The 22,089-nt window shown below is 55.6% G+C and overlaps 1 protein-coding gene across 1 annotated transcript in view; it reads right to left on the bottom strand.

The window, feature by feature from the left end:
- Nucleotides 1-111: 111 nt before the first annotated feature.
- Nucleotides 112-22,089, bottom strand: part of LOC105081246 (uncharacterized) — a 37,241-nt gene continuing 15,263 nt past the window's right edge. The window contains exons 10-16 of the mRNA XM_045506907.2: nt 19,364-19,457; nt 16,454-16,488; nt 13,382-13,469; nt 10,813-10,847; nt 9,035-9,122; nt 5,052-5,127; nt 112-2,172 (exon numbers count right to left, since the gene is read on the bottom strand). Coding sequence (XP_045362863.2) covers nt 1,700-2,172; nt 5,052-5,127; nt 9,035-9,122; nt 10,813-10,847; nt 13,382-13,469; nt 16,454-16,488; nt 19,364-19,457 — 889 coding nt within the window. The 3' untranslated portion in view covers nt 112-1,699. The remainder of the gene's footprint in view (nt 2,173-5,051; nt 5,128-9,034; nt 9,123-10,812; nt 10,848-13,381; nt 13,470-16,453; nt 16,489-19,363; nt 19,458-22,089) is intronic.

The raw sequence follows: 22,089 nt of genomic DNA on the forward strand, positions 1-22,089 counted from the left end.
AGTGAAACCTCCATCCTGCAGCCTGGAAACCCTTTCTTCATGTCTCATTTGCTGGGTCTTAGTTCAAATCCGTGACTCAGGTGGGCATGGGTGTATTGCCCATCCTTTTGGTCAGTGCTTTCCAGCTTCTGAACCTGTTTCCTACTAGGGGGCCGTCTGGCTTCTGGGCTTGAGTGGGAGGCAGAGACCATCCCCCCCGGATGCTGGAGGCTCACCTTTCTTCAGGTCGAGGTCAGGTGAGAGGCTGGGTTCCCCCAGGAGCCCACATGGACTTTCTTACGCGTGCAGCCAAGGCCGCTCCTGTGACCACAATCCAGTCAAGTCACTCGGGTGACAGCAGGTCCACTAGCAGGTCTGGGGGGGACGGGTCTCTGCAGACTTAGGGGGCTGGGGCAGGAGCCAGAGTGCAGCTAGCAGCCCAGAGGGACCCTGCCCCAGTGGAGGAAGGCAGAGGGGGCTGGGGGTGGGCAGGGAGAAGGTGCGGGGTGGGTGCCCCAGGAGGCAGGCAGGAGGGGTCAGCAGCCTCCAGCTTGGAGGCAGGGCCCACTGACCACGTTGATGGGGACAGGGAGGGTGGGGCGTGGCTGCAGGAGGGCTGGCTCACCCTGGAGAGGCCCAAGGGCCCACGGGGGACTTCCTGGTGGTCCCCAAGGGAGAACACGGCTGTCAGGAGGAAGGACCTGGAGACAGACTCAGCGACTGAAGAAGATCATGGGAGTGAGCAGGTGAGGCCAAGGGTCTACTGGTGTTCGACCACGTGTGCTCACCTGACGAGGGACCACACAGGTGGGCCTGCAGGGTCAGGCCTCTGGGAAGCAGACGTCATTACCACGTAGCTCACGTAGCCCACGGAGGAGGAAACGGGAATGTTAAGGAGCCTGCCCCAGGGCCACCTGCCCCAGGGCCACCTGCTCCAGGAAGCATGGTCATAGCAAGCGTGACCACGGTGGCACCAGAGTGTGGCTGCCACTGGGCCCACCAGGGCACCGCCTGTGGTGACCCAATGTAGGCGAGAGCCTGGCCAGCTAGGGGGCAGGGAAGTGGCGGTTACGAGGCTGGGGCCGCTCCCACCTGGGGCCTGGCTTGGGCCCAGACCAGTCCTGTTCACGCCGGGCTTCAGAGCCCAGCGCTGGGTGGCTCAGGTGTGGGGGACCCGAGAGCTCTGAGCCCGGCTCACCGGCAGCCCTCCACCGGAAGCAAGGACTTAAAGTCTACCAAGACTGAGTTCAAGCTTATTGCCATTACAATTCAGTTTTATGACTTTCTATAAAACTGACTAAGGAATTCTTTTTTTTTTTTTTTTGACTAAGGAATTCTGAAGAATTTTCTTCAAAGCTACTTAAATTCATCACCATTATCAACACTGACAATCAATGAAAGTGAAAACACTGCACCCCGCCCGCCTCGAGTCCGCCCTCCTTCTGGAACAACAGAGACGTGATTAGGAACCTGCGCTGCCGCTAAAGCACAGCTTCCGAAGCGAGTGAGTCGCAGAGCTCGTTCAGACCTTTCCAAGCGGCCCAAACCGGAGTGGGGCTCTGTTCCCTCCTCTTCCCCTGCTTAGGAAGAGCATGAGGCCCTGTGCAGGCGGCGTCTGAAGGTGGGCATCAGGTGCCCAGCGTCTCTGCCTCCAAGTGGAAGCCGGGCCAGCTCTGCGGGGGGGGGGGGCTTCTTGGGGGTCTTGGGGGATGAACTTGCTCTAAACGCCCGGAGGGGGCCCGTCCCTGGGCTCCTCCGAGTCCTTGGGCATCGTGATCACGGTGAAGGAGGTAGTGTCCCCAGGCTTGGTGGCCCCTTGGAGGGGGCAGCCCTGCTCCAGACGGATGAGAGAGGTCATCTCAATCCCACACTCCCTCTGAGCGGCCCGCAGGCCCTGGGCCGACCGGGTGGCCCACAGAGCCGCCTCCTGCTCAGGCTCTGACTGTCCTCGGGGCGTCTCCTGGATGGCCTGCTCCTCCTCCAGCTTTGGCATATAGATGACGGTGGTCTCCAGCACCCAGCACTCCTGGCGTCCAGGGAGGGCGTCCTGGGGCCTCAGGGGCTGCACATCCTGGTTGCCGTCCTGCAGAGAGTGCGGGAGTGGGAGGTTTTCCAGAGCCGACTCCCCAGACGGGATCTCGGAGGAGAGGGGCTCCTGGATGGGGCACTCGGCCAGTGCAGGACCCTCAGCTCCTGTGGGTAAAGGAACTGTTACCACGGGCACCTAGGAGGGAGGGGCGCAGGGGGCACACAGCATGGAGCCCCCACGGCCACAGCGCACGGCTGGCCTTCCCGTGAAGACTGGCAGGCGCTCCTGCACCTCTTGCTAGGAGGTGGGGCTGGCTCCCGGCTCGGCCCCCAGGAGAGCACCTGGGGGCCCACATGGAGCCCACTCGCAGCTGGGGCTTGGAGCACCCTCCTCCCCAGCCCGGCTCCCCCCGCCCGACCCTAGTCTCAGCAGCCGAGGGTCTCCACGACCCTCATTGCGAAGTATAAAAACTTTCACCACATCAGAGAAAAATGAAGGAGTGACAGCCCAGGTTAGGAGCCCCGGGTGGGGACCCTGTGCGTCCTCTCTGGTCACGTCCCCTCCCACCTCCATGGCCAACAGGTGAGCACGCGGGCAGCCTTCCCTCCGCTGTCACACGCGTCCAGTGCGCCTCGCACACGCAGCCAGGCTCTCTAAACAGCTTTGCTGTCTACCGCCCGTTTTTCACCATCACAGATGAAACCAAAGCCCTCTCCATTTTCCTCCTCCCCAGGGCATGGAGGCCGCGTCAGCCTGTCCGGTGGGCCTGGGTCTGCGACGCTGCCTGCTCTCGGTGAGCGCGACACGGCCCCTCTGGAAAGCACCCCTGAGCTTTGTAACTTCTCCACGGGTCCTGCACGTCTTCTGTCAGAGTTACTCCCAGTGACTCGTTTTCTAGAAGTGCTGTTGTCCATTTTCCCCTAACGCTTGTGACTCACGTGTGGAAACGTCCGTGTGACCCTCACTCTGACCAGGCCCGCTGGTGGGGTGCTGCTGCCGAGGCCCTCCCAGCACGCTCGCTGCTCAAGGTGCGACTCAGCTTTGCTCTGGCCTCCATTAGGATGAGCGAGGTCAGTTCATGAATGACTCCTTGGAAGATAATCTGTCACTAGATATTTTAAAGTATCTTTCCTTTTGTCAGTTTGCTCATGATATGTCTAGAATTTTATTTAATTTTATTTGTATCCTACGACAGGGTTGGCAAATTCTCAGCCATTGTCTCTTTAAAGATTGCCTCTCCCCAACCTTCTCTCTCCTCTCTCTGGGACTCGGCTCGCAGGAAGCACAGCCTTCGCCCTCGGCCGGCCCTCCTCTTCATGTTCGGTGTGTCTTGGTCCCGGTGCACCGACTCCGGCAGGGTCCTCGTCTGCCGTTCTCACCGGGGCTGTTTCCAGCCGTGACTGCTGCGCTGTTGAGTCCATCAGTCAATTTGTACATTTCAGGGATATTTTTTGCATTTCTGTGTGTTTTATTCAGTCCTTTTTCAAAAGTGGTAATTTAAAACATTCTTCTGTTCTCTCCAGATATTCTAAACTTTGCCTTTCATTTCTCTAAAGAAAATCGTCATAGTCACGTTGTGCTTCCATCTGCTGCCTCCGGCCTGAAGTCTCTGTGTGTCTGTTTCTGCTGTGCTTCTGTTGGCCTCACTCAAGGGCTTTGTTTCCATGTGTGGTCAGTCACTTTTTATTGAAGCTGCTCATTCTCTTGCAATTCTGTTTGTGATTCTTGGTGATTCCTCGGACGGGCTCGGCCTGGCTCCCAGGGGGCTGGGCCTGGCTCCCTCTGTGTCAGGTCTCAGCTGGTGGGTCTGTGGGACCACCCGCCTGCCGCAGAGCCGGGGACAGCCTGGAGTTCCCTGCAGTCAGCAGTGAGTGATCTCCTCTTTTCCTCTCACCCCCAAGGTTTGAGAAGGCCAGTTGTTCCTGTGTCCTTTGTGGGTACAGAACTGGGTCCCTCTGGTTCACCTCCACAGTGGGGTACAGCCATTTGGGGGTCCCAGTTTTATAGGACAACTTACCCCATCTTTGGCTCTGAACTGGCCTCCTGTGCATCTGTGAAAACCGAGGGCAGCAGGCTGGCAGGTGCCCTGGGGTTCTCTCTGGGCTTCCTCTTTGCCGCCGTCCCCGGCCTGAGAATCCCTCACTGCCTGGCAGTTCACCATCCCCTCTAGGGAGACTTGCGCCGGGCCCGGCGCTCCCTCCCACACCCCGGCGCTTTGTCCAGAGCGTGAACGTCCCAGTAATCAACTTGCAGACTCCATTGTTCCATCTCTGCTCCTCTCCCTCTCGTTTAAGCCGTCCGTACTTCGTGGCCCTTGTAGTCCACCTTACGTGGACTTACGTCAGAGTCAAGCCCAGTCTCAGTCTCCTTCCCAGCAGTCGGAGTCTTTGAGTCCTACATCGCAGGCGTGCTGAGAAGACGTGCGCCCTCCAGAAGCGCCTTGTGTGCCCTGAAGGAACGTCATCGTCCCGGAGTCCGTTGTTTAAAAGCTGAGTGACACCATCTCAAAAGCAGTCTGGCAGGATGAAGACGTGCCAATGATGAACACTCTGCCTGAAACTACTCGAAGCTCTGGCAGGCGGGCCACGGCGGCGCCGACTCTGAGCACGCGTACTGCACGCTGGACCTCTTGTCTCAACTGAAGGTCAGGCTCCCTTGCTCTGCGTGGTCCCCGTCCCTCATCGGGATCCAGAGCCCAGACTGGTGGCCGGGCGGGAGGACGCCCAGAGCAGCCCTTGGTGAGGTGCAGTCGCCTGCAGGCGGCTGCTTCAGTGGGCGTCCAGCTCCACCTCCTGGGCCCAGCTTCCTGGCACTGGGGGGGGGAGGGGGGGGCGGGGCAGGGCAAACGCGCAGGGCGTCGGGGAGCTGGCTGCTGACCGTCCGGTGGGCTCGATTGTGTCCTGCACAACACGGAGACAAGCCTCCAGCCCTGACTTTCCACGGTGATTTCTCTCTCTCCTCCTATTTCTTTAGCAAACATCTAACTCTCTAGAGAATCAAACTTGAGCAGCTCTCAAATGACCCAGACTACAGAATGTCTTACCTGAAGCGAACACTTCATTTTCAGCAGCATCTCCAGCTGCCGTCTGCCCTGTTTCCTGTTGTTGATCCCTTGCAACCTACAGAAAGAGGAATAATTGGGAAGATACAATGCGGTTTTCGTCATACGGCCAGAGGGGACGACGTGGCGGCAAGAAGGCGTCGTGGAGAAAGACAGACCTGCCTCTCCCCGACGGGACCCGGGCAGCACCGCACCTCTCAGAACGCCCGTCTCTGTGTGGGGCGAGGACCATGGCTGCACTGGGGGAAGGGTGTCGGCTTTCTGTCTGCATGTGCGTCAGGACAGACACCAGCGCTTCGCCTGGCGTGTAGGTGGGGCACCAAAACGGAGGGAAGTGAGGGTACCTTCTCCACACAGCCGCTTGATGGTGCTGAGTTCTGGCTACCAGGAAGCCCCAGTGTTTCTCACCCACATCTGAAGGCGAGCATTCTGCTCCTTGCCCTGTGCTGCCCTGACCCAGCGGACTGGTGCCTGCTCGTCACAGACAGGAGGGGTGACCAGAGTTCTTGCCAGACTCGCTGAAGGGCCAGGGACGGTACTTCTACTCTCAGTGCTGCGTGTGGCATGAACCAGCGGCTGGGACTATGCAAGGTTTTTCTTTGGAAGTTTTGCAAGACCTAGAGGGAAAAACGTCACTAGGAGACGTCTTTACCAAAACAGCACATTTGCAATACGGTGTGGCTCCCTTCCTTGATCCAATACTTAAGATTTATAGTTGAGAGGTAAACAGATACATAAATGAGTAAAAATATAACTTCAGGGGGAAAGTAGAAGGGAAACCCTTGCTGGGCCAGAAATGACAACTCCCCGAAGAGGAGAAAGAAACGGGCCCAGAGACGTGGTCGGAGGCTGGTGCTGTGGAGGCACGAGAGGCCCTCACGGAGCCCCGGGGCTGGGCGCGGCTCCCGTGGCCAGCGCGCCGGGTCACCTGCGGGCTGAGCAGCGGGGCGCTGGGTGCTGGGACAGGCTTTCTGGATCTGCAGGAGCCACAGAGCGTCTGCCCCCAGAGGAAAGCGGTGGGGCGGTAACCTCGGGGCGGACGTGGGAGGGAAACACACGCAGGAAGGGGGGCTCCAGAAGGAAAGGTGGGCCGAGGCACCGCCACAGAAGCCTGAAGGTTTCTGACGGTGAGGGGAGCGAAGCGTTGCCTCGCGTGGAAGTGGAAGCAGGTGACAAGCCTGGCAGGCGCAGCAGGGAGGACAGGCAGAAGACGGCGTGCTGAGGGGGTGTGCTCCACGTGCGCCGAATGATGCAGCGCCAGTTTACCTTAGGACAAGGGGTGCGGCGGGCGGCTTCAGAGGCCGGCCCTCCACTGAGCGACCGTGCTGCCTAAAGGAGCAACGACCACTGTATCTCGCTTGGGAGCCCAATCGGTCCTGGAGCATCTGGGGGGACGGAGCCCCTGCCCCGGCCCTCGAGCCCTGCTGCGGCTGCGTGGGGAGCAGCTGGCTGAGGCGACCACTGGGGACTCTGCACTGTGGGGGTTTGAGGCTGTGAGCTTTGGCTGGTCCGGCCTTGCCCCAACGGTGGGCACAGGCGCCTGCCTAGGTTTTGGCCTCCTTGGTGGCAGCAGCTTCCCTCCGTGCCATCTACTTGAATGTGTAAAGAGACAGAATCTTTCCCCCTTCATTTGCAGCCAGACATTTAAGGAAATCTTTGTCAGGTCACTGGCTGACCACAGGGATAATGGAAGAGAAACTTCAGTGACACAAAATACGCATTTTGCCAAAGCAGTTTGGAAAAGTCACAAACACACAGTTCCAGCCCTCAACAGGCAACAATCTGTAACACTTAAGGAGTGAGAGGGTCCGTTACCAGAGCCACCACATTGCCAGACTCAGGATGTCCAGTTACCAACAAAAAGCCATAAAACATACAAAGAGACAGGAAGCCTAGACTTCCAAATTAACAAAGACATTAAATCAGCTTTAGAGTCTTAAACACGCTCGGGAAGCCGGGGGACATCACGGATACAGAGCTAAAGGAAATAAGGAGACTGGAGCATGGACAGAGGAGGGGAGCAGCAAAGAGGCGGGCAGCGTGCAAAGAAGCCAAACCAACCCTGGAGCTGAGAAGCACAAACACTGAAACAAAAAGTTCACTACAAAAGCACAACAGACGTGAGCGGGCAGAAAAGAGGGTCAGAAAACCTGATGACAACGGAAGTCACCCATTCCGTTCTGACCACACAGAGGAAAGAATGGAGGCAGGTGTGCGGAGCCTGGCAGACCCACGGCCTCCAGCCAGGGGCGCAGCACACGCATTGTGGGGGTCCCGGGACAGAGCAGAAGAATAGCTGAATAAATAATGGCTGAAAACTTCCCAAATCCGATTTTTAAAAACCATGAATCTACAGATCCAAGAAGCTTAACAAACGCCAAGCAAGACAAACTCAGAAAATCCACACAGATTTGCAACAGCTGGATTCTTACCCTAAAGAGGGGATTCTGAAAGCAGCAAGAGAAGCTGCTAACTCAGGCAGGAGACCTCCGGCGTGACCAACAGCCGACTGCTGGGCAGCTTCCACGGAGGCCAGCAGGCAGGGCATGCCACCGCGGAAGTCCTGGAGGAAAAACGCCCGCCAACCAAGATTCCAGCACCCCAGACAACGATCTTTTAAGAATGATGGAGAAACTCAGTCTCCGGTACACAAAAGCTGAGGGGGCTGACCACCAGCAGACCAGCCCTACAGAGACGCTGAAGGAGCTTGCGCAGCTCACATGGCCCTCCAGAGTCTTCAGGCTGAAATGCAGACACTGGGCAGCAACTCAGAGCCACAGAAGCGGCGGCGAGCCGGGCAAGGTGCCTGCACAGGTCAACACCTAAGCCGGTGGCAGTGTGCTTTTCTCTGGTGACGCCCCCCCCCCATGTGACTTACATGCATGGCGCAACTACACGTCTCTGTTCATGGTGCACGGTGTGGCGCTCTCCACGGCAGGAGGGCCAGGTTGTGTGGGGGCAGTGTCTGTGCTGTTGAAACTAAGCCGCTGCTGTTCAGAGCGGCTGCTGTAAATTTAAGATGTTACTTACAAGCCTCAAAGCAACCACTGAGAATGCACAAAAATGCACAGAAAGGGAAAGGAGAAAGGACTCAAAATGGCACGGAACAAAGTTCAGCTAAATACAGAGGGCCAGCAACGCAGGGGCTGAGGAACAGAGAACACACAGAAAACCTCCGGAATACAGACAGCTGTTGGCAGAAGTAAGTCCCTGCTGGTAATTACTTTGAACATAAATGAAGCTGGGCTCACACAGGCCCCCTCGTCTGCGCGGCCCTCGGTGGTCTATGGCGGTGTAAACAAGACAAAAACGAAAAACTCCCCAAAACATAAATGAAGCTGGAAAGGGCAGAAATCCTGTGGGAAGAGGTGAACCTGGACCCCTGCCTCATTTCATACAAATAAACAGCAGAATAAGGACTCTGGTCTCAAAATCAAAAATTTAACACTTTTGGCATAAAGTGTAGAAGTCTCTCTGGTAGATCTTCGGGTGTAAGAGTTATTAACCAAGACCAAACAGCACTATCTCCAAAATGTTTGTAAATGTGGCTGTATCAAAACTCACGGCTCAGGCTCATCAAAGGTCTTGTTCCCTTAAACAGCGAGTCGAGCACATGGCATCTCTGCCCGCCAACTCGCTCACCTGACAGGGCGTCGGGAACCAGGCGCGCCCGCGCACACGCACGCGCACACACACACACACACGCACACACGCACACACACGCGCGCATACGCACGCACACACGCACGCACACACGCACACACGCATACGCACACACGCACGCACACACGCGCATACGCACACACACACGCACACACGACTTCCCGCACTCAGCTTCCCGCCGTCTGAGCGTCGCCCCGCCCGCTCCGCCCCGCTGCGCTGTCACACAGGCCATCCAGCCCTGTCAGCCTCAGGCTTGGAGGGGCCTGACTTTCCTCCGTGGGCCCCACCACGCCCGGCCTTACCTGCAGCGACGGGGAGCCCTCCAGGCTGCGGCTGCTGACGGAGCTCGGGCACCTGGACGGCGACAGGAACTCCTTACGCTTCATTCTGCTGGGGTGGCAGGGGACAAGACCCACGTCAACAGGGAAGCCCCTCCTTGTGGGGGGGCTCTCGCAGGGCTGCTGTGTCCTGCAGTGTTGCCGCCGTGGTCTCCCGCTTGCCTGCACAGCCTCGGATGGTGGTGGGGGGGACTCAGGGGCTCGGGGTTTGTGAGAAACAGGCCCAAGGCTCACATGGGAAGGACATACATGCTGAGAGACCTTCCACCCGCTGGTAGAAAATTAAAGCAAACCGCCTGGTGGGTCCTAGCAGCTGAAGCCCCTTCACCCTTGGACAAGCAGCTCCCGTGCGCAGCGGGCCCTCCGCACTCCTCCGTGCCCTCCACCGGGTCAGCTTCTGCACCAATGTGGCTGCCACTCAGACCGACAGCCCAGAAGCCCCACCCGTCCATCCGCAAGCCTTTGGGAGCGGAGCCCCCCTTCCACTCAGTGTCCCAGGCCCGCATCTTCACACACCAGGCACCACCTGAGGGGGCTTTTTCGGGCCAGGTTGAGCCCAGGGCCCTGGTGTCCAGGGGCAGGGGCTCAGCTGTGCGGTCAGTGTGGTTGGAGTGAGTCTGGCCGCGGCTGTCCAGATGCCAGTTTGTTCACCTGAGCAAATTGCCAGGTTTACCCTAGAAACACTTTGCAGCAAAAAAGGGCCAGACTTGGTTGTGTATCCCGGCCAGGGGATTTGCAAACTTACACCGTGTTAGTGTAACTACTGTTCACACAGGTAACCCTTCCATGAAACAGGGTTAGCTCATTTTCCTGTTGGAGACGTAAAGTCTGGACTGAAGACGACAGAACGCTCCAGCAGAGAGGGAGGGGTGCGTCTCAGAGCTGGAAGGGCCTCCACCCGCCAGCATCCCACCCTGCCCTCCTCCTGGCAGAAGGGTGTTCTCGGCACGGAGGCTTTCAAGGCTGGTCTCCAAAGTCTTGTCCAGGAAGCCTGCGCCTCTGGGCTGCAGGCTGCGGAGACAGGGACGCCGCCAGGGCCGAGGCCCAGGACGCTGGAGCTTCCAGACCAAGACTCAGGAAGGCAGTGGGACTTCCTCGTGGAGCTGGGCTGCTGGGGACACAGCGCTGGTCCCCCCAGAACACGTCCATTAATAAAATGGGGGAGGAGGACGGGTCCCCAGACCCCCGTGCCCGCTGGCCTAGCCTGTCGACGTGAGTGGGTTTGTGAGCGTGCGGAGGGACGGAGAGGTGTTCATGCTCTGTGTGGGCATTGCCCTCGAGGTGGTATTCCGCGGCGGGGGTATTTTTATTTCACACGCTGTTACTGCTGTGTTTAGATGGGTACAACGAACACCTAGTTGGGTACTAAAGACTCAGGCTCCCCTCATCTCAAACCTCATCTCAAAGTCGCCCCGACCCAGGGCTGCCGGCCGGGACGGCTGGAGCCCGCTGGCCCCCGACCCATCATGATGCAGACCTGGCCCCACGCACGTTCACAGGGAGAGGAATGCGTGAGCGCTACTTGTGTCTGCGTGTCAGCCCAGACGTCAGTGCAGGAAGACGCGGAGGAGGAAAGAGGGCCCTTCGAGCCGGGGAGGCGTGGGGGCACACGGAGGAGCCGGCAAGGCGGGGGCGGCCACTAACAGCTTCGTGTTCTGTCCATGCCCTGTGGCCTCTGCGGAGGAATTACTGTCCCGAGGAATCTGAGTTCAGATGGGCTTAGAGCTATTTCTCAGACTCACCTCAGTGCAGGTGAGCTCAGCTGGGCGGCCAGTTCCTGTTGGCGAGAGGGTGGGAACGGTCATCCCTGAGGTTAGGAAGGAGCCCTGCTGACCTGCGCTTGCCTCCCCCCACATTCAAGCCCAGTATCGGTGGATTCGAGTCACGCTACCTCGGGGGCTCCTGGGTCCAGGGAAGGGTCCCTGGTGGCATGGCCCCTCCCCCCACCCCCGAGTTCCGGCCGGAACTGTGTCCCCTCCCATTTCATGTGCTGAAGTCCTGGCCCTGGAGACTTGGAACGTGACCGCATCTGGGGACGGGGCCTCCGCAGAGGCCATGATGTTAAATGTGGCCACGGCGGGGGTGGTCCTGCCCCTTGTGTTCTTGTGCCAAGAGGAGATCAGGGCCGAGCTGCCGGACAGCACGGAGGGCACAGCCAAGGATGGGGCCTCAGAGGACTCCAAACTCAGTGACGCCCTGAACTCAGAGCTTGGCCGCCAGAACCTGAGGACATAAAACCCTGGGCTCTGGCCCTTTGTGATGGCAGCCCCATGTGCCCATCCTCCACTCTCTCAGTGAAGCCGGGCATGGGGTGGCTGGGCCACATGAAAGGACGAATTTGACTCGAGGTGCCGATGGCCTGGCCTCCCCGTGTCTCAGCCCCACGGGGTGTCGGTGCACATTCCGGTTAGAGCCCCGCCGGTGGGGCGTGGCGGCCGTGACCGTGGCTTTAGTCCGTTTCCTCACCGCCTGACGGTGTCGGCGTCTGTCCACGTGCTCACTTGCCACGGGTCCCGCTGGTGAAGTCTGTTCAGATCTAACCTCAACCCTAACTCTAAGTTTTGATGAGGCCAAATGTACCATTGTTTCCTTCTCTTTTCAACTAAAACAATTTAAGTATTACTTAATACATTTTTACTCTAAAAATCATGCAAGCACACATGACACTTTAGCTAACAGTTTCCAAGGTTCAGTCACCCTAATGTGTTTTCACGCATTTCCTGTCAGTCTTTTCTTCCCTAGTCACTTGGGGTTTGCTCACGTGGCCGCAGCTATGCCGCACGTGTGATCTAGACCCTGCTTTCCCTGCTTACCAGATCACAAGCATGCACGGTTTTATTGCCTCGTTTTCAAAGCCAGAATCCTCATCGTCTATCAGGACTGGGCATCCGGCCTGTTCTACGTAATCGTTCACCTAAATTTGGGTTGTTGGTGACTTCAGGCTTTCGTTATTATAAGCGTGTCACCGTGAGCACCTCTGCAGGGAAGCGCAGTCCGCACTCGTGGCTGGGTCTTTGCTAGTAACAGGCACTCGAGTGCTTCCTGCGTGCGGGGGGCTGTGCCAGGGCGTGGGTTATCTTGTTTAATCTCTACCAGAAAACCTGGAGGCAGATGATTTTGTCACCCTCGGCTCACAGAGGAGGAGACCTGCACAGGCTCCCCACCCGGGGAGCCGGCAGCACTGGGTTGCACCAGGAACCCTTAGGGTCTGTTTTCTTCTCGGGAGGGCAGTTCCTGGGTCGCGAGTTTATTAACGGGTTTGCCCAAAGGAAGCCCTTTTTAAAAATAACCTTGATGTGCTAATGCACATCATGGTGGCGGTACTGGGCATCTAAGAGAGTGGACGGTGTGCATCCGCTGTGTGTCGGATGCTGGGGGTGCCAGCTGAGCAGGCTGTGTAATCGTCTCACATGGTGACAGAGTCATGCTTGTGGTGCCACATCAGGGAAGGCTGTGCCTAACACAGGAGCGCACACGTTCTAGTGTGTGACTTCTTCCAGGAGCACAAAGTCGGGGGAAACACAGTGACAGTGCCGGCGCCCACGGAAGGGCTTCGGCCATTCAGACAGACCGTTACAACCAGGTGGGCCTGGTCCGCATGCGCACCTTTATCATTTGCTTCTTGGAGGCTGAGCGCACTGTCTGGGCCCCTGTGCTGAGTGTGACATCCACCGCATGAGAGGGCAGGGCCAGGCTGGGGCGCCACCAGATGGTCAGTGCCTCTGCCACCGCTGTGCCGGGAGGGGTCACGGGAAGTGGCTGGGGGGGAGGTCATGCCGTAACTGGCCATAGTTTAAGCTGTGACCTCGTCACGGCGTTAAACCGAAGACCCTCAGACTCTACCCCTCTCTGGGCACGGAAGCTGCCTCTGGAGGTCATGCCAGCCCCACTGAGGACCAGCCCCAGTCTCTCCAACTGAACTCTGACCCCGGGCTCCAACGGCTCGGTGATGAATGCAGGGACCTTGTGCCCCTGCTGCCCAGAGACTCTCAGGGCAGTCCTTGTCTGGGATGATAAGTGGCCCGTGGAGACCACGGGGACAGAGTGCTGTCGGGGACACCGGCTGGTTTCACTGCACCAGGCTTGAGCCACACGCTTCCCTGCCTGTTTCTCTGTCTCACACACGGCCCCGCAGTTGAGAATGCTTTGTGTCACTCACTTGATTTTTCTGCTGTTCCTCACCTGGGCAGCCTCCTGGGGCCACCACAGACGCTCAGACAAGCCCATCAGACAAGCAAGCCCGATGCTGGCGTCCTCACCCCGCTCTCGGGGGCGGGACCCCACCCGGCTCCCCCCAGGCCTGAGGCTCACCTGGCTCAGCGAGGAGCTCTCGCTGCAGCTGGTGGTGGAGGGCTGGATGGAGAGTGCAGTGGACGACAGGAGCTCCAGGGACTTCAGGCTGGTGGGGGTGGGCGGGGGAAGGCACATCCATCAGCGAAGCCTGTCTGTGGTGGGGGAGGCTCCGGGGGGCCGCCGAAGGCTGCGGTACCGCCCAGCGCTCAACACTGTGGCTCTGCTTCTCCTGCAGAACCCGGGAAGCCAGCAGTCCCTGGGAAGCTGCGTTTGTGCTCGGGTTCTGGGCCCCGGGGAGGGGAAGGGCAGCAGGGGGAGAAGCCTGGACAGCGGGAGGCTGGTCCATGCGGAGCAGGGCCGGGCTGGGCCGGGCCTGGGTTTGGTGGGAAGGAGTTTCGGGGTCTCTGAGAGGAGCGGTGGTGTGGCTCGGAGGTCGTGGGTCCCTTGGTGAACGTGGATGGGGTAAGTGAGCTGAATAGTGTCCTCCAGAAACTCGTGTCCCCCCACGACCTCCTTGTTTCAAATGTGATTAGGGCCCTCGAGGTGTCCTCATCCCAGGACGAGGGTGGGCCCTCGACCCCTGACTCACCGTGTCCTTCCAGGGAGAGGCTGGCCAGGGCTAGCGGGAGGTGCCTCAAGCCTGGGACACAGGGGCCCAGGCCGGCAGCAGCAGGCTCCTCAGAGCTGCGGACAGCGCCCTGCGACCCCTTGGTTGGGCTTCTGGCCGCCAAGCCGAAAGAGAACGAATTTCTCTCGTGGTAAGCCACGAGGCTGTGGGAGTTTGTGGTGTTAAACCTTAAACTATCACAAGAGAGCTGTGCTGAGTTATCCACGGAGGCCCAGGGCCGTTGGGGTCTGCCTCACCCGGGGGCATGGCTGACTAACCCAAGGTCTGTCCATGCACCGGCACCATGTCCCTGGGCACAAAGAGTGGCACCTGTGTGGGGTGTCTTAAAAGTTGCCCACGATATTTTGGGGGGACGTATAAAATAGGAGGCTGCAGGCTGGCTCGTGCGGCACCACCCTGGCTTCTTGTGGGGCCTGTGCGCGTGGCAGAAAGCGGCAGCTGCACAGACCTTCCCCCCGAGCTGGCACTGGGGGCGTCGGGGGTGGGGGTTTCACCCACTGCCCTGCCGTTGAAGTCACACCTGAGTGTGTGTCACGGGTTTAATTTTTAAGACTCAGTTAGGTACTATTAGTATTAAAGACCACCTCCTACCGTCCAAATGTGGCCCCCATGGCCCTCCCCATCTCTGAGTGGTCCCATGTGGCCATCGGACCCTGTCAGCAGAGTTTGTAACCTCTGGGGGACTGGGCCAGGGGAGCAGCAGCAGCGTCCAGAGTAGGGGTCAGGGCTGTGCCGTGCAGGGTGGGGGTGGGCGCCCCACGGGGACCCCGCGTGGCCTCTCTCACACTACTCGGGAGTCAGTGCCCCTGCGGCGCGATGGGAAGGCTGGGAGGGCCTGGAGGGCGTCACCTAAGGGCTGGAGAGGGGCGTTGTGCACACGGGACAGTGCAGGCAAGCAGCTCATTCTTTTTATCTTTTTAAAAACCCATTAGCTAAACACTCGTGAAAAGCGTTTGATAAAAGTAGCTTTGCCCCCGGTTTTACTGTGAAATAATTGGCACATTGTGCAGGTTTAAGGCTCACGATACGATTCGGTTTCGTATGTGCTGCGAGCGATCAGCACAGCGAGCCAGCGCTCCTCACCTCAGGTAGCTGCAGTTATTTCCCTTGAGGGGAGAACTTCTAAGATCTACTCTCAGAGCCACTCTCCAGCCCATGACCAGTACTGCTCACCTAAAGGTGCACGTTCTCGTTGTGTCCCAGTCAGTCGTGTCTGACTTGGGGGAAGCTGTGATGGGGTGAATTACTTCATGTGTTGGAAGAGGGCAAAGCAACATGGGTTTGAACTGTGTGGGCCCACTTATGTGTGCTTATTTTGGACCCTCCGTGTGCACAGGTTCCACATACGAGGACTCACCCAAGCTTGGATTGAAATTTCCATCTGTGGTTGGTTGAGTCCTCAGATCCAGAACCTGCAGACACGGAGGACTGACCTTGCGACGTGGTCATCTGTGGGTTTTGGTGAATGCAGGGGCTTCTGACACCGACCCCCCAAGGGTACCACGGGACGACTGCATTGCAACCCTAGTTCCTAGGACCTCAGAACGTGACCTTAATTGGAGAGTGGGTCTTTCAGAAGCCATGAACTTAAAATGAGGTCGTGAGGGTGGGTACTAATCCAATACCAATGGCAGCCTTATAAAAAGGCGGAGTCTGTCTCCAGAGACAGACAGGCTTGGAGGAAGGACAACGTGGGGAGACACAGAGAAGACCACCACCTACAAGCCACGGACAGGGACTCGGAGCGGGCCCCGCGTGCTCAGGAGGACCCCCTCGCTGACACCTTGACTCCAAATTTCTGCCCTCCAGACAGCGGGAGAATCCGCTTCTGTTTTTAAACCGCCTGCCTGCGGTGCTTTGTCATGGCAGCCCTAGCAAATGGAAGCACCTACTGTAGCACCGAGCACGTTCCCTGTTCTCCACATCCGACGAAGAGATGAGCGCACAGGCTCACCGCGGAGACTGTGCGCATGTCCCCGCGATGCTGGCCTTCATAGTGGGCCACTCTCTGCTTTGTGATTTTGAAGGTGGAAAGGCCGTGCGCACTTCGTATGCGTGTGTGCAGTGTTCCGGGACAGAGAGGTCATTAACTTAGCGTTTGCTAATATGCAACACTGACACAAGGGGCGTAGGCCTGACCCTCAGAGCTTGGATGAGACCAGACGTCATCAAAGGTCATAGAAAGACATTCAGAGCCAGCGGGCCCCGCTCTCTGACTGGCAGAGGGCGACGGGCATGGCCTGACTTCCGGTCAGTTGTGTGGAGGGACAGAGGCTCTGTCGTTTTGTAAGTGAGGTAAGTTGAGAACGAGCTACAGGCGCGGCCGTCAGTGTTAGTAATGGCAAGCTAGAGCTCTGTCTCCCGTTGCGCTCTCACGCCATCTAAAAGCGTTCCGTCACCTGAGCTGAGAGGAGAATGTGGCTGTTCCTCAGACAGAGCATCTGGAGGAAGCCCTGACTTACCCCTGCACCGACCAGCTCTTGCTGATGGCAGCTTCCTGTGAGGGGGAATGAAAATGAAGACATTGTAAGAGGAGAAATTGTTGCTACTTAGGGTATTTTGCAGAAAATTCGAACCTATTGTCATTTGACTTCAAGTCACGGCACTGCAGGGACTCCTGAGGTCGGGCAGTGCCTTTCCCCAGCCGTGTTCCGAGCTTGCGAGGACCTGGCAGTGGGACGGCGGGGCCGCACAGAGGGAGCACGGAGGGAGCACAGAGGTGTTAGACCCCGCCCACCGCGGCTCGCTGTGCGGCCTGGGAGTCAGACTTCTGACTCACCAGCGCTTGGCACATGGGTCTGTTGTACTTCGGCCCCTCTAGTTCGTGGGCAGCGGTGTCTTCCAGGGCTATAAACTGGCGCCCCCATCCCTGGCGATGCTGCCCACCTTGGCATGTGCTCATTTGCCCCCCAAACACCCGTTTGCTGCAGTTTGTTCAAGGCTTTTGCTCGTTAAAAAAAAATGGGTCATTGGGTTCTGAGAAGTCTTTATATATTCTGGATACAAGTACATGGTTTGGAATATTTATTCCAGTCTGTGACTTACATTTTAATTTTTGTAATGGTGACTTTGAAAGAGCAAATGTTTTTAAGTTTGATAATGCCCAATTTTTCATTTTTTTCTTTAATTGTACTTTTGGTATCATATTAAAGAAAACTTGGCCTAACTCAAGATCACAAAGATTCTCCTCTGTTCTCTTCCTAAAGCTTGTAGTTTAGCTCTTAAAGTTAGCTTCGTGGGTGAGTTTGAGCTATTTGTGTGGGTGCTGTGAAGTGGGGCATTACGTTCATTTTTTTAAATTTTGCATGCGGTTATCCAATTATTCCAGCACTATTTACTGAAAATGTTCACATTTCTCCCCACTGAATTTCCTTGATACCTTGGTTTAAAGTCCATTGGCCAGAAATGTGAAGGTTTTATTTCTGGAGTTTCCATTCTGTCCATTGGTCTGTGTGTCTGTCCTTATGCTGGCGCCGTACTGTCTTGGCTACTATAGCTTCACAGTGAATTTTGAAGTTCTTTTTCCAAATTACTCCTGCTACTCCAAGTCCTCTGAATTCCTATATACATTTTGACATCAACTTGCTCTTTCCTTAAAGAAAAAAACTTCCTGGGAATTCAGCGGGGACCATGGTCAGCCTGTAGATCAGCTGGGGGAAGTTCTTCCTATCGTGACGATACTGGGCGCTCCAGCCCGTGAAGACGGTAAGCCTTTCACCTGGAGGGTGTTTAACTTCTCTTGCAATAGCTCCTGGCTTTACACATACGGGTTTGTACTTGTTTTTGTTATTTTATTATTTTTGATGCTACTGTGAATGAAACAATTTTCTTAATAGCATTTTCAGATTTTTTATTGCTAGTATATAGACGTATGACTGTTTTTAATATTGATTTTGTATCCCACCACCTGGCCAAGCAACCTTATTTCTACGAGCTTTTTTGCAGATTTGTTAGGGTCATGTAGTTAAGTGCAGTTTCACTTTCAAATCTATATGCCTTTAATTTAGTATTCTCTCTCTACTGCACCACCTGGAACTTTAGTAAAATGTCCAGGAGAAGTGTGGAATGGACATTCTTACCTTGGCCCCAGTATCAAGGGGAAAGCGTTTGGTGGGAGCTAATACATGTTCACTGTCAGTGTTGTCAGTCTCTTGGTCAGACTGAGGGTGTTTCTCCCTCTCAGCTGTGAAATTGTTTTTATCATAAATGTGTTATTAGCAAATGCTCTTTCTGATTGACATGTCATGTGTTTATTGTACTTAATTTTCAGGTGTTAAGCCGACCCTGCATTCCTGGAGCAGACCTCTCCTAGCCGTGGTGTGCGACCCTGCATATATGGGACTGCATTTGGTTCGCTAATGTGTTGTTAATGGTATTTGCCTCTATGTCCATGGGTGATACTGGCTTCTGCTAATCTGCTTTTGGTGACATTATCCGGCCTTGGTATTATGTGCTGGCCTCACAGAATGCGTTGGGAAGTGTTTCTTCCTCCTCTATTTTCTGAGAGTTCGTGCATAATTTTTTTTCTTAAAATATCAGGTAGAATTCACCAATAAAGTCATGAGGGTCTGGGATTTTCTTTGTGGGGAATTTAAAATTAGCAGTTCAGTATCTTTACCTGTTATATGTCCATTCAAATTATCTATTTCTTCTTCTCAGTCTGATCATTTGTGTCAATTAAGTAGACTAGTAAGTCCCTTTCTTAAGTGACAAAGTCTATTCCAACTCTTACACAGAGAAAACGAAGTGGCCTGTAACCTTTAGTAATCAGCATAGTCACAAACCCCACTTGAAAATGACCCTCAGAAGCCCCTGGGGCCCCTGGCCTGTGGGTGGCCTTAAAGGTGCCGGCCCTGCTTGCACAAGCCTCTGAAGACAAGGTGTGCTGTGGCACACTTGGACGGCACACTCAGACACACACGGAGCCTGCAATCCCATCCACGTCTGTCACCTACACAGAGTTACTTCCTAACATTTATTTCCAAACATCCAGCGAAGTTGAAAGGATTGTCCAGAACACCCAAACACTCAGCACCTAGGTTCTATTGCTGCTGGCCTTTTTCGGTGTATTCTTGTCGCATCCGTCCTTTTCTGGTGCATTTCCAAGCTGGCGCACGTGGACATCCATTTCCTTCACTGAAGCACTTTTCGTCCTGCATCTCTCGCAGCATGAGCCCCACCCTTAAACAGCAGCTCTGTCCCACGCTCTCTCTTCTCTTCCCCACCCACCTCTGCCCCAACTTGAGGAGCTTTGAGGAGCACCCTGGGTACCACACACATGCTTTGATTCAGTGCAACAAGCAGTTCCAAATGCTGCTCTGTCCTCACTCTTGGAGGCCCCGGTCTGACTCTCGCCGGTGGCCTGGGCTTACCTTCAGCGGCAGCGAGTGGTTCTCCAGTTCTGTGGTCGGGGAGGTGAACTGTTTCAGGTGCCCGGATGAGGGCAGGAACAACTTGCTCTTCTCCCTGCGAGGGTGGGGCATGAGGAAGGGAAGACTGATGTCAGTGAGGGGGGTGCTCGCTTGGCTGGAAAGCACCCCACAGGCACCCTGGTTGTGGTTTCCTCTTATCTGCAGGGCCTCAGAGGAGCGGCCCTGGGAGTTGTTTGTGTGCCCGAGTTGGCTGCATGTGTAAAGCCCTGCGACTGCTTGCCAGGGGGTGCCACAGAGGGACCCTCTGCTCCCGGGCCCCCCGGGGCCATGCACTCAAGTTTGGGTACAGTGCTGCCCGGCTCCTGTACAAACGCGCGGGGACATGCCCCAGGGCCACAGCATCCCCGGGGGCCTGTGCCAACTTCCTGCAGAGGCTCTAGGACTGTCCTCTGTTTCCAGGTAGGAGACTCTGAAGGAGGAGGAGGAAGTCAGAGAGGCCTCGGGCATGAGGAGGACTTGACCCACTGTCACCGACTTGGGGACTGAGGGGAAGCATGGCCGTGGGAGGACATAATAGACTGTCCACGTTCCAGGTCAGCCTGGAAGCAGATTTTTCCCCTAAATCTGCAGAAAAGAATGCTGCCCTGTGAACCCTGACTGCTGTCCTGAGGAGCACTGACCAGAGGCCCCATCGGGCTCACCGGCCTGTGACCCTTGGGGACCACACGGTAGTGAGTCTTGTTTTAAGCCACTAAATTGGTGGACTTTGCTATGTCTGGACGCCAGCTGAAGGGGACCCCTTTAAAACTGGACACAAAGAGTCTCCCTTTCATTTCCATCCTGTCTGGTCAGCCACTGCGGTCGGCTGTGTTCACGGTGCCCCTGCAGGTGAACAGCCCAGAAGAAGTGCTGCCACTCAGTCAGTGTGACACCAGCTACCAGAGACCCACCTTGCGAAGTTCCCCACGGAGATTCCGCCGAAACACGCCATCTTACTCCACCGCGTGAGTTTTCTTTCTGGTATTAGCCCAGCACCACGATTTAAACGTGTTCCCACATCTCTAGGCCTGAGTTCTGACGTGCATGGCAAACTTCCCCCCAGATCTGGCTGTGAGCCCCTGTAGGTCGGCCACCAGCCTGACTCTCAGATCACCACAGAGACATTTCTGCCACAAGAAAGGCCACTGGCGTTTCAGTGCCTGCGGGGTCTGGAGGGCTTGTAGACTCGCGTGGTGCTGAGCCACATTCCCCACATAACTAATCCTCTCAGTAAGTAAGGTTCGCTCATTTCCCTGTTGCAAAAGACCAGATTGATAATAAGAAATAATATTCCCCAAATGAGGAATATGGTACTTCCCAAAGATGGAGTAATTTATATTCATAAAAATCTTGTTTTTTCTTTAAACAAGGTTCACAATATATGGAGTTTTTTTTTAAAGGCTTCTAAAGAGTTCTACAGTATGATCATAATTTTATAAAACAAAACATTGTGCATATAATGCACGGAAAAATATTTAAAAGGGAGACTTGAAAGATATTAATCAAAACGCCCACAATGGCTGCTGGTGGGCAAGGAGCAGTTAGGGGTACGCATTTCCACACTGGGAAGTTTGGCAGTTTCCAAATTTTCTATAATGAGCGTGCATTGATTAGACTTAATCTGAAAAAAAAAAGGTTTTGGTTTTGTTTAGGTTAGGTTTTAGAGTGTAAGTTACCACCCTGGTTCCAGTTAGTTTTCTATCATTCTTGCCAGAAAGGGGTAAATGAAAAATGTTCTTAGATTTTATTGAAAGGACCACAGTTAACGAGACTTGAAAGTGAAATTCAAAATGACTTAGGTGTTCATGGTGCTAGTGCCAATCAGGTTTCTAACAAGTTTAGAAGAAAAAACCAGCGGGTTAATTGAAAGGGAATGGTCTTTCCACACTCAACTGTTCTCCTGGATCATTAAACTCAGCAAAGATCTGCAGTAACTCTCAGCTTTTCAGAAACTGACTAATGGGGACTTCTCCCTTTTCTGACTCACAAAGTCTCTTTGCCAATTGGGCTGCAGGGTGGGGAGGAGTGAAGCCCCCGGACCCCAGCCCATCTTCCCCACCAGGATGGCTGGAGCTCCAAGCGCAGTGGGGAGTGTGCGCCTGCACTTCCGGCCCCGCCTGTCACCAGGAGACTGACTTCCTGGCTGGGTCTCTGCAGGATGCTGAGCTGTGGAGGTGGGGAGGCAGGCTGACGCCACCCCCTCTACCTCATAAAGTTGTGCACCTGATGTAACTCCAGCTCAAATTCCAGGTTTCTTGAAACTGCGCAAAATGACTTTCAAGCTTATATGATAAAACAAACATGTGAAAGACTTGTCAAATGTAATGAAAAACAAAAGTCTTAAGGGGGCTTTCTACTGCTAGATAAAAAGAGGCAGCTAAAAGAAGTCCCGCCGGAGCAACAGGGCGTTCCCGCAGGACCCACGGCAGCGGGGCAGACCCACACGTCCACAGTGGGTCTGAGCCCAGAGCCCACGGAGACTCGGGGAATCAGAAAGAGGGCTTTGCAGTTTGATGAGAACAGGGGTATCATTTCTTCAGTGAGGTGCAACCAGTAGTCATGCTGTAATAAAACCCCTTGGCCCCTATCTCAGTGAATACGAAAATAAGTTCAAGATGACTTGAAAGCCAAAATGTAGAGAAAGAAAATAAAAATTATGAAAATACTAGCAAAGAATGTGGAGGGTA

This window comes from Camelus bactrianus, chromosome 3, assembly GCF_048773025.1.
Source record: "Camelus bactrianus isolate YW-2024 breed Bactrian camel chromosome 3, ASM4877302v1, whole genome shotgun sequence".
Lineage (NCBI taxonomy): Eukaryota > Metazoa > Chordata > Mammalia > Artiodactyla > Camelidae > Camelus > Camelus bactrianus.